The sequence below is a fragment of the Cibotium barometz genome, chromosome 36 (assembly GCF_041138505.1).
Source record: "Cibotium barometz isolate CiBa-2024 chromosome 36, ASM4113850v1, whole genome shotgun sequence".
Classification (NCBI taxonomy): Eukaryota; Viridiplantae; Streptophyta; class Polypodiopsida; order Cyatheales; family Cibotiaceae; genus Cibotium; species Cibotium barometz.
Window position 1 is genome coordinate 8,235,152 of NC_141081.1, and position 13,094 is coordinate 8,248,245.

Genomic DNA, 13,094 nt, shown 5'->3' on the forward strand with positions numbered 1-13,094 from the left:
CATCCTTAGATACTATAAATCCTAAGTATTCGACATGGTCAGCAGAGAAAGCACACTTGCTCTTTTTTGCAAAGAGTTGGTGCTTCCTTAGGATCTCCAAGACTTTACGCACATGATTTCATGACCTGTTGCATTCTTAGAGTATACCAGGATATCATCAACGAAGACAAGAACAAATTCATCCAAGTATTCTCTGAGGATGTCCTGCATAAGGCGATAAACATGGCTGCAGCATTTGTTAATCTGAACGGCATGACTATAAATTCATAATGCCCATAGCAAGTATTAAAGGCTGTCTTTGGGATATCTTGATCCTTGATTCTAATCTGGTAATATCCAGATTTGAGATCTATCTTTGTGAACATTTGGGTTCCACTTAACCGATCCAAAAGTTCATCAATCCTAGGGATAGGATACTTATTTTTTATTATCAAAACAACTGATTTAATCCTCTGTAATCAATACAAAGTCTTAACGTTCCATCTTTCTTTTTCTGAAAGAGAACATGTGCAAGGTGAAACACTAGGTCTTATGAATCCTTACTCTAACAACTATCTTAACTTCTCCTTAAGTTCTATGGCTTCTAGGACTGGCATTTTGTATGCACGCTGGGCTATCGAGACTGAGCTTCGAGCGTTAGCTCTATCTCATGATCTACTTCATGAGTCGAAGGCATCTCAGTCAGGTCTTCTGGGAATACATCAACATACTCACTTAACCACTCTGGTTAAACCACTCTGGTTCCTTAGCCTTGGATTGAATTCATTTTAATGACATAGACAGCTTACTTCTTTCTGAGTCCTTTTAGCAACTTAGAAGCTTTGACTAATTGTAGAACTGGGAATCCAAAAATTCTAGTTCCTAGAAATTGATTCCTGTGAAGGTCGAGGAAAGAGATGGTTCCATTGTGACAGTGAATGTCAGCCTAATTCTTATGGAGCCAATCCATTCCAAGTATTCCATCATAGATTCCCAAAGGTAAGAGTACTCTAAACTCCTAGTCTGTTACATTCCCATCTAGATTAAACTGAATACGGTTTGTCTCATGGTGTGTGAAAAGAATCTTCCCACCGGTCAATTCTACTTGCATAGGTTTCCCTGTTTTTTGATCTAGGACTAACTAACGTAAACATCCTAGGGAAATAAAAGGATGCATACTGCCTGAATGAATCAAAAGCTTAAAGTGCTTACCCTTATACTCTGCTTGAGTATAAATGATGGAGAAGTGACGATTCTGCCCTTGATGTTCAATGGCAGCATAAATTTGTCCTCTTTCTTCCTCCACTACATCAGCTATTGTGGTGACTCTGGCTGCTGCTCTCTGGGGTGAAACTCTCTCTTACTGTCTTCCCTAATTCTAGGAGGGGGATTTGAGACTGCTCGAGGGTGGCCACGGAGCGAGCCCATTGCAGCGAGCCAATTTGCAAATTATTTTCAAATCAATACGAGATACGAGCAGTTTCTTGTCATGTATCCATTGAAAGTGAGCAAGAATGACACATGACATACCAAAAAAAAAGCAGGCTTACTACATGACATGCCATACCACCTTCAAGACATACCACCTTCAAGACAATGTATTCAAGACACAAAATAAAAGCAGGCTTCCTACATCCACCAAAAATGCTACATCCAAACTGTCTTTAAATAAAAGTTCAAATATCACGCTACATCCACCAAAAATGCTAATATATAAACTGTCTTTAAATGTCTTTAAAAAAAAGTTTAAATATCACGCTACATCCACCAAAAATGCTAATATCCAAAATGTCTTCTGTCTTGACAAAAAATGCTAAGATCCAAAATGTCTTTAGTCTTCTTCAAACTGCAAAAAAGTAAGAAATTAATGAACATTGCATTTATAGAGGATTATGGGGTATTAACAGTGCCTTGTCTTATTAATTTGGGAATTACCTTTGTAGAATATGGCTCCAATAGCTTATTATATATGCGATGGTCCTTTTCAAAGATAATAACATTACGTTCCATGACCGCTGCAATAAGTCCAAGAGTTCCAGTCCCAGCAAACAAGTCAACAATAGTATCCCCTGTCTTTGAAAAGAGAGATACTATGTACTTGCATAGCCTCTGCCCTCTTTGGCAACCACCTCTCCAAGGCTTTCCCTTTCGTTTTACCATATCCTCTTCAGGAACACTACATAAACACAGAGATGAGAGACCCAAAAACCTAAACCCTAAATACATAGACATTGTTTTTAATCACAGATCCAGAGTCGATCCCTTACATATCTTGAATGAGGTCTTGTTCCAGATCTAATTCACTCCCAAGATTTTGCTCTTCCACCTTATCTCCATACATCCGTAAATACTGCCTTGGTGTACTTGAGCGTACAAAAACAGATAGAATAAGACATGCAACCTGTAATGAAATCCATTCAAATAGTAGTGAATTCCTTAGGCTATAAGTTGAAATAGACATAGACATAAGAATTTTTGTAGAAGAGAAGTGTGCAGCTACCTTTGTTACAAGTTGTCCCATCTTCTTTCCCACTGGTGGAGTGCATTTGACCACTTGTCGATGAAAGACCACAAATCCTCTAGATGTTGCCTCATGCTCTATCTTCACTCCTTCTTCCATTGTATAAAGGCATGTTATGAAGCCATGATCATTAAGACAAAAGTCTACAAATTGAAAAGTTGCCTCATATAGACTTTTGCTAACCACATTCCAAGGTGGCACTCTGTGTCCCAAACAACCCTCAACAACGAGGTTTGAGGGGAAGTCTACAAACACCATCTCCACACAATAGTCAGTCCTTTTCCCATGGACTTTTCCTTTATTACAAAGCACATTCATGGCTTCCAAAACATGTTTGAATAGAGGGGATGGCCCTTCTATGTTCTTACAGTCCCTTGCAAGGTCCTCGATGGAGGTATTGAATGCATATACCATGCCTGCGAACTCCCACAATGCAAGAAGAAACACAGAAGAAGATTGATTGGTAAGAGAAAAATATTTATCACCCCAATAAACATACACTACTGTTAACGGCATGATATCACCTTTCAAAGGTGCTGGTTGGATCATAGACGAGGCTACATGTACATTGCCCGAAGTACTTGTTGTTTGATGTACTTCTCTTTGTCTCCTATTTGCATCCAATGCTTGACTCACTATATCCCTCCCTAGGTTAACTGGTAGAGGGTGCATTCTAGATGTAGAGGCTATAGATGTGGCATGAGAGCTCATAGAGCAGCCACGTACTGCAGTCAATGGTATACTCTGCACAAAGACAACTTATGGTTATAAATTACCTCATCAAAAAACTTTATCATCGTGCAAAAATCAGAGACAACTTATGGTTACCTCATCAGAACCCTCCACTATGGTCATCTTAGCCAATATAGCTAAGTGTTGATCATGTAATTGAATTTCTTCATCTGGCACAACAAACCTCTCCATGTCTAGCCACCAGGGGCATCTTGTCTTTTCAACACTTGATAGAGGCTAACCATGCATTTCAAAAATAGAAACGTTTTATCATCATACATACATTTTATCATCATGACCATGATTACAGAAAACACTTACTCTCCCAAGGTGCAGATCCGCATATATATATCGTGGAGTATCCTCGCAAATCCATAACAACACAAGAGGTGGTATGGCCTGTACTACACCACTATCCACCTCTTTCAGCAGCCATCTAAATTCCAAATGGAAAGGAAAACTAAAGTCAATAGGCTATATAAGAAGCATAAGGAGAAGAAATAAAATTGACCAAGTTTTTTTTTTACCTATAAACAACTCGATGTGTTGCAGAGCGTAGCCCTTTTTGTGTGTCAATATCATTGCTAAATTTTATATCCCCCTGATGAACTCTGAAAGCTTTTTTGAAATACTTTCGTCGATGAAAGACGACATAGTTTATAAAGGAATTAATGGAAGGTAAGGAGATTCTATCACAATTTTCAATCTCCTCCAGAAGCTTGGAGCCATAAGAACTTATTTGTAGCCAGAACACAAATGAATGTAGCCACTCTCTAGCTTTTGCTTTGTCTTTAGGCAAGTACTCTATCTCTCGAATGCTAGCTTGTGAATTATCCAACATTCGAACTAAGAATGCCTTATCTTCATCCCTAACTTGTGCAGCCCCAATCATGTTCAGTTTCTCTTCTGTCGCAATATGGGTCCCTGCTGCATGCCAAGGAAGTGACAAAACAGCACGCCAAAAGTATTCTCCGTTGGCAGGGTCTGCTATGCGGGCAAACTTTCCCACCCTATTCTTATACAGAATTTCTACCTCTCTTATCACCTTAGCCCTTCCGTCTACATCCATGCCCTTAGCCTTGACCTCGATTTTCATCTCCATATCGTCCTACAGAGTCCATTTAATTACAAATTACTCTTGCATACATTAAACATATTTCGCATAATTAAGTAGATCTTGCATACCTTTAATATCTTGCATACCTTAAACACAAGCCATGCCAATATATTTATTGGAACAGAAAACCAGCTTTTTTTGCCACGAGTGGGGCACTTTTTCATTTCATTCTCCATCCAAGCCTTGTCCTCATCATCGAGCTCTGCAAGGAGGGTAGTCTTATCGGACTCACCAATTCTCCTTATTTGGAAGAGCCTATCCCCAAAAGTTGTTGGTACAAAGGCATAGTCATGCATCCTAGTACAACCAATGCAGAGTTGAAGCAACATCATGCAATCAATGCCAAGAGCAAAAAAGAGAAAAATAATAAAACATATACTTATTCAATCTGGAAAGAGAAAACATCAGCTCTCCAACGTCAGCCTTCTCGAATTGTAGAAAGTCACAGGCCACCAGACAATGCTTAGAGATGTCATTTGGAAATTCTGAGTAAAAGGAAAGAAGATGGGAAGGTTATATTAGATGCATACATAAAATTGTATAAATAGATAAAAACATTTCAAATCACCCTCACCTTGAGCAATCAAATCCATCCAAGATTTATAGCGGTTGTTTCCATCCAGTACATGTATCATTTTACCCTGGATGAACGGTCCCCATTCTGGCATATTTCTGAGAGACTCTTCAAAAGTTCCATTCACATCCCTCCATGTTGAACTCCATGACAATGTTGTTTCTTCAGTCACAGGAGTCTCCTCTCCATCCAAATCAAACATGGACACCGTGAACGCCCCCTTGCTTTCAAGATACCCACCAAGGTTCTTGAATGCTCGACCAAGGTTCTTATCAGTACTGGGGCATAGTCTCCTTATGGCCTCTGTTGGAAGAAGCCTACACAAGGGGATCTTGGGGGGGGGGGTGCTGAATCTAACTCTAATTCGATCGATGAATGCAGTTGGAGTAGAGGTTTTAAGGATCTTTCCGAAAATTTCTGCTTTGATGCTCTCTGTTTTTCTTGTCTCAGTTGTCAATGTGTCTCCACCTTCTTCTTCTTCATTATCATCCTCTCTATCATTCCCATCTTCTTGTCTATCATCACCCTCTCTCTCATCCTCCTGTCTATCATCCTCCTGTCTCTCTCTATCATCATGCTCTCTCTCATCCTCCTCTCTATCATCCTCTCTATCATCTTCTCTGTCATCATCCTCTCTCTCATCCTCCTGTCTATCTTCCTCTCTATCATCATCCTCTCTCTCATCCTCTTGTCTCTCATCCTCTCTATCATTCTGTCTCTCATCCTCTTCTTGTCTGTCATCCCTGTCTCTCTCATTCTCATTCTCCATCAACACTTGGCCTTGACTCTGAACTTCCTCATCAAACAATCCTCGAGACACCCTGTCGGTTGTTCTTCTTGCCTGTAATTTTTTGGAGCGTTTAGTAGGAGGTAGTAAGGAATCCATACCAGCAAAACAACAATCTTTTTGAGAACAAGAAGATCTAGTCACATAACGTTGGGAGTTGGTGTCCATTTTCAAAGATATAACTCTTCTCACAAAAAGTAAAGTAAACTACACGAATTATTCTAGGTAGTATAATCATGGGTTGGCATGGGTTGGCATGGGTAGTATAATCATGGGTTGGCATGGATTATTTAAGGTTGTATAATCATGGGTTGGCAGGGTTGGCGCAAAATATACGGATTATTCAAGGTTGAAAATAATCTCGGGTTGGCACAAAGTATACGGATTATTCAAGGCTGTAAATTCCTAATCATTAATAACAAAGTGCTCGAAAAATCCTTTTCCCAAAAAGGATTTCATTCCTCTGCAACGGCTGGAAGGAAAGGTACACTCGTGCATTTTCTACGACTATCCTCTGCAGCTATCGTCTTCTACAACTATCTTCTACTCTATTCTCTGCAGCTGTCGTCTACAACTATCCTCTTCCACAATTATCACCTGCAAATATCCTCTTCTACTCTATGCGTGTTTGCAAGCATGTAAGTCCCCCTCTCTCTATCTCTCTGTGCTTGCAATAATGTACTGCTATTGATTATTGATGGCATAGTCATGGCTCTGTAGTTTTAGCTCTACAGTGGCCATATTGAGGATCAAAACATGTCTATGTAGGGCCTCCAGGATCAACTGCGCTGAGCGCACTTGATCCTGGAAGCTCTACAATGACAAGGATGGCATAGTCATGGCTCTGCACATGCAAGTCTCGAGATAGCTTTGCAGTGGCTATGTTTAGCTCTCTGCTTGTAATAATGAACTGCTATTGATTACAATCTGGATTTTAATGGCCAATGTAAAAACTCATTCTCTACAATGACTATGATGGCATAGTCATGGCTCTGCAGATGAATTCTCGAGATAGCTCTGTAGTGGCCATGTTTAGCTCTACAGTGGCCATATTGAGGATCAAAACATGTCTATGTAGGGCCTCAAGGATCAAGTGCGCTGAGCGCACTTTATCCTGGAAGCTCTACAATGACTATGATGGCATAGTCATGGCTCTGCACATGCAAGTCTCGAGATAGCTTTGCAGTGGCCATGTTTAGCTCTACAGTGGCCATATTGAGGTGTAAATTTTCTGCTGGATAAGACATGTTTATGTAGGTCCATGTTGACATGTTTATGTAGGTCCATGTTTATGTAGGTCTGTCTATGTAAGGCCTCTAGGATCAAGTGCGCTGAGCGCACTTGATCCTTGAAGCTCTACAATGGCTCTGCAGATGAAACCTCCAGATAGCTTTGCAGTGGCCATGTTTAGCTCTACAGTAAGTAGCCATGTCTATGTAAGGTGAATTTTTTTACTGGATCAAGACATGTCTATGTAGGGCCTCCAGGATCAAGTGCGCTGAGCGCACATGATCCAGGAAGCTCTACAATAGCCATGTTAGCTCTGCAGATAAAGCATAAGCCAATGTTTAGCTCTACAGTGGCCATGTTGAGGTCTAAATTTTTTGATGGGCATGTTGAGCACTTATTTTTAATAAAAACATTGACATGTTTATTTTTAATAAACATGTGGATGCCTCCATAGATAGACAAGACATGCCTGTGTAGGGCCTCCAGGATCAAGTGCGCTGAGCGCACTTGATCCAGGAAGCTCTACAATAACCATGTTGAGGTCTAAATTTTTTGATGGGCATGTTGAGCCCTTATTTTTAATAAAAAGATAGACATCTTTTGCTAATGTGGATAGACAAGACATGCCTGTGTAGGGCCTCCAGGATCAAGTGCGCTGAGCGCACTTGATCCAGGAAGCTCTACAATAACCATTTTAGCTCTGCAGTGCAAGCATAGACAATGTTTAGCTCTACAATAACCATTTTAGCCAATGTTTAGCTCTACAGTGGCCAAGGGCTCAACATGCCCATCAAAAACATAGACATCTTTTGCTAATGTGGATGCCTCCATGGATAGACAAGACATGCCTGTGTAGGGCCTCCTAGATCAAGTGCGCTCAGCGCACTTGATCCTGGAGGCCCTACATAGATCAAAATACAAAATACAAGATCAAGACCATCTTGTGCAAGTAGACATTCATGGTCCCACACACAAAATACAAACGCAAGGAAAAGACGCACATTTAAAAAACGTAAAAAAACATACTCTCTTTCGGGCAGGTGATGCTCGGGCAGGTGATGCCCTTTGTCGTGAGGGTGAGAGTTGCAACATGAGCGCAGCAGACATCTTCATCTTCAACGTTGTTGTACTTCACAACGTTGTTGTACAGTCGTGTAAATATTTCTAAAAGTCGTGTAAATATTTCTAAAAGGACTTCTTCTAAAAGTCGTGTAAATATTCGTGTGAATATATATTATTGTGCTTACTTGAACATTAAACCACTAAAAATTAAACCACTGTAGTACAAGGAAAAATGTGCAAATTATACTTCAAAATCGTATTGGGAAAATTACAAAACAAAATCCTTCTGGGAAAATTGCAGTACAAAATTACAAAAACAAAATCCTGGAAGGGGAAAATTACAAAACAAAAACGTACTGGGCAAATTTAGTTTTAGTCCTACTGGGAAAATTACAGGGCAAAATCGACAAAATCCTACTAGAAAAATTGCAGGACAAAATTGTGGGGAAATTTATGCATCCCCACTGTCATCTTCTTCACTGTCATCTTCTTCACTGTCATCTTTCTCACACTGGGAGTCGGGGATGTTCTCTGCATCTGCATCATAGCCTGTGCCTGTGTCTGCCTCGGGCATTTCAATTGGCATTTCTTTATGTTCTGCTTCCTCTTCCTGCTCGGGCATTTCTTCAGGCATTTCTTCATATTCCTCCTCTTCCTCCTCCTGTATTTCCTCTTCCTCTTCTTCTTCCTCGAAAGGAAAATTGTACCAGTCCACCCGAGAATATTCTGTGGTGGAATCGCTATCTGCGATTCCATCATGGCAGCTCTCATACCATTCAGCGGTATCTGGCTCCTCTGGAGCCATTTCACTATTTTCACTATTTTCTTCTTCAGAGGTATCACCCTCTGAAAATGTTGAGAAAACTAGAGATAGTAATATATAAATAGAAAGACAGAGCAGCTCCATTGTATCTTAAGAGGAGGGTGGTCTGAGAGCAACTAATAAGAAGCAATGGCAAAACAGTGCATGAGAAATAACATATAAAGAGAAGAAGGAGTTTTACCACGAGTTGATTGATTGCAACTCGTGAGTAAATATACTAAAAAATAGCTTTTCCTTTCATTAGACTTTCATTCCAAGGAAGCCTATGCCTTTTCTCACGTGTAATGTATATAGTATTGTTTTGAATATTATACTTTCTTTTTCTCACGTGTAATGTGTTTTGAATATTATTACTTTGTTTTGGATATGTGTGCTCACATTATACTTTCTTTTGGAATGTATTCCTGAAATGTAGGGATTCTGAGTCAGATGTTCAGATTTTTCTACACAAAGTTGGAGGCCCTCTTTTTAGACTGTCATTTTCACATGGGAAATGTTTATTATCAGCCGAATTAATGAAAGAAAAACTAGGTGCAGAACATGAAATTTTTATTGAAGGTCTATTGCAAACTGATGATGGTTTTGAGAGCACAGGGACAATTCCCTTGTACCATGGGATTGGTGAACATGGGTATTATATCTTAGATAATACCCTGTCATCATTTTATGTTGCAAAAGTAGCCATTGCATCAACACCACTCCCTACCCCTGGGGATATTCCTTCTGGATCTGGCAGCAAGACCTCACCTATGTGAGTGATTTCAACTTTTGAAACATGGTAAAATATAGTGAGGTTATCTTTCTTGTTTCAATTGTTGACTTTGGATTGTTGATTTTTTTCCTAGTGACTTGGATGAAGAGGACATGGAAAAGGTGGTGCATGCAGATAATTTAATTGACATTGAGGAAGGTGATCCTGCATTTGACACTGCAGTATCTGCCTTCCAAATTGTTCGTACTTTGCCGCCCAATGACATATTCCATAATATTATAAATGAATGCACATTCAAAGGAAAAGTCAAGGAGCTCCCTAAGAAGTATGAAGAAAATTGCATTTATGAGCTTTTAGATGGGAAGGGCATGGAGGGTATGGAGCACAAATATGAAGGAAATGCATGGACAAAACCCCAGACACAAACAAGAACTAATAAATCTTTTATTTTGAGAAAGAGTTTTTGTGGGGGTACCTTCCAGTGTATGAATGAAAGATGCACTTATCGATTTCGAAACAAATCACCGAATAGGCTCCATTGGAATGGCCAATTATTGAAATCCCCAAATGAAGGATGTTTGGCTTTGGGAAGTTATGGAAACTTAGAGTGTTTCTTTTGTAAGCATGTTCCAATGTGCATAAAAACATGTTCAGTGTCTGCCTACTATTTTATGCCTAAAGATCACTCCCATAGTAGATTGTTCCTTCACTATGGGAAACATACACACACAATTGCTAGAGGCATGTGTCGAGCATCTATGCGAAACATTAAAGCCTTAGTAGCTCGTGTTGTTCAGATGGACCATAATGCGGGTCCACGAAAGGTACAAATGATTGTTGCCAGGGAGTTCGTTTTGAAGGCTTTCACTGACGATGATAAAGTGATTGGAGAGTTTATGTCAGAGAGGGAACTCCAGGAGATGTCTCAAGAGCTAATATCTTTAATAAATCTCAAAAAGTAAGTTCTTCTCTATTGAATATATATATATATATATATATATATATATATATATGTAATTTCTTAACCAACTTGGTAAATGTAGGGTGAAGCAGATGGTAATGCAAAGTCGAAAGACAAGTCGAGCACTAGGTGATGGATTTGAGGCTATCCTAGAGTTAAAAAGAAAATGCCACTTTCAGTACTTTCACGGATCAAGGTTTCCCTTGCAAGCAACCAAAAGTGATGAGAGGTGCTATCTTTTCAAGATGTCCACAACTGGCCCTGGCTCTGGCGTTGATATTGTCAATAGAATGGATGCTGCGGGGGATCGAGACCTTCGACATTCATGGGTTTGTTTTGATCATGTACACCGAGTGGAGAATGATTGGCACACAATGGGTGCACATGTGTATGATCACACGTATGTTTTAATTTTTATTCTCTTTTCAAAATGAAATGACTGTTCGACTGAGTTGTTACAATACAATAATCTTCCAAATACTCTTCTTGCAGGATTGGAGAGCTACTCACAATTGCAACTTGTGAGTTTAGAGAGGAGGATGAGACAGCACAGATAATGTTTTGGGAAAATTTGAATGCAGTTATGATCGACCATACTGGGAAATCAGCAAACTTTTTTGGCTTCATGGCCGACGAAGCAGGTGCAAATTGGAATGCTATTAGGTCAGTATATAACAATGGAGATGAGATGGTAGGAAAGGAGAGATCTTGCCTTTTTCATTGGAAGGACAATCTTCGAGTGCATACACAAAAGTATATATATGCTCAACATATGGAAAAACACAATGAAATGTGTGAGAGGTGGAGGACTGCACCAACCAAAGAGGATGCTTTAGTGCTATTCCGTAAGATACGTGCATGGTGGGCAACAGGAAAGGCAGCAGACAGAAACATTCCCAAGCTAGATAGTTGGCTTAGTTGGTGGCACTATAGAGCAAGTCGTTGGGGTCATTTTATTATTAAGGTATGTTATGTATGTTTTTTTTTTCTATGAACTTAATTCAATAGCAGTAATTAAAAAACCTATTGGTTTGGGTTTTCAATGAACAGGATGGTGAGCCTATTGTAAATGCTCTGGTACCACGGACGAACCTCTCTGAAGCCAAGCATGCTAGTTGGCTAGCAGGAGAAGGATACAAACATAAAATTAGTTTGTACGATGCATGTGTTTCAGATCTCATCAATGCTTACTTCCAGTGTGCTCGTCAAATGGCTTTTATGGAAGGAAAATATATAGGTGGAGGGCCTGACCTAGAGATATTAATTGAGAGAGCTCTTTCCAGACAAACTTCAAGCCCTTCTCCAGCTGCTACTTCAAGGGCAATTGATGATGCAGTGATGGGCACTCCAATGTTTACAAACAGGATAAATTTCAAGGGTGAGAAAAAGACTATTCGAGCTAAACGTCCACTTCATGAGGTCCATGAGGGGAATGTAGGGAGCTCTAGCCACCGACCAGAGTTTGTTTATGTGACAGTGGATAAGCATGAAAAAGGGCAAGCATCAATAAATCCAGAAGCAGGTGACGTAGCACTTCAATCATTAGAGCAAGATATTCATCAGACAAAGTGGGCATTGCGCAGGATTCCGATCTTCAATAGAGTAGAATGTAACCATTGGGTAGGAGGAAAAAAATGTAGCAGAAAGCTACGAGGCGGAGAAGTGGCACCATGCTTTTGGAGTGATTGTCAATTATCTTCTTGGAGGAAAGAAAAGTACTGCTATTTCTGTAATAATGATGTTCGACACACTTGGAAGCCTACAAAGACAATCTTACATCCACCTGCAAGTGTTCCTAATGTTTGGCCAATAGCAACAGGTACACACTTGAAAGTCAGGGAAGCTCATGATTTAGTAAAAGCTGGATTTGAGATTGGTGTACAGATTCCAAATAGTTTGCTTCAAGAGAGTGAACAAAACAAGCAAAAAATTCTTGAGGAAGATAAGCAAAAATACCCCTATCGAAAAGGTATATCTAAAGCTGCATATGCACAGATCAGTGCTGCGTTAGATATGAATGTAGAAATTATGGGAGGACATGTTCATGCAGAAGGGCAGAAGGAAATATTTAAAGTGAGGGAAATCCAGAACAAAGAAGCCCTACCCATTGAAGTAACCATTCAGAACCACCCAATATGTTCGTGTGCAGAATTCAATGATAGGTTGGTCAAAAGAAAACCATATCTTGCCTGCAAACATATCTACTTTGTTTTCCTGATGATTCTTGGACAGGATGTGAACAATAATATACATATCCATCAGCCAAAGATTCCTAATTATATTTTGAAAGAGATGCTCACAAGATCTCAGAGGAGCCACCCACAACAATTATAGGATATACTTATAATGTTTTGAGAATATTTTGAGAATATGAATTAAACTTTTTGTACTCTGTGCGCTATATAAATAACACACTTATATTGATTGATTTAATTAAGTTCAGTGTTGTGTCAATGTTTTCAGTCATTTAATAATTAAGTTCAGTGTTATGTCAATGTTTTCAGTCATTTAATAATTAAGTTCAGTGTTATGTCAATGTTTTCAGTCATTTAATAATTAAGTTCAGTGTTATGTCAATGTTTTCAGTCATTTAATA

At 39.4% G+C, this 13,094-nt stretch overlaps 1 protein-coding gene across 1 annotated transcript; it reads right to left on the minus strand.

Annotated features, from left to right (window-relative positions):
* Positions 1 to 1,810: 1,810 nt before the first annotated feature.
* On the minus strand, positions 1,811 to 3,424 carry LOC147617453 (uncharacterized). Its single transcript, XM_086775390.1, has 5 exons — positions 3,329 to 3,424; positions 2,480 to 3,244; positions 2,247 to 2,380; positions 1,915 to 2,155; positions 1,811 to 1,825 (listed from the first exon to the last, which is right to left on the minus strand). Exons 1-5 carry the CDS (start codon positions 3,422 to 3,424, stop codon positions 1,811 to 1,813), a joined length of 1,251 nt encoding a protein of 416 aa, XP_086631516.1.
* Positions 3,425 to 13,094: the final 9,670 nt, after the last annotated feature.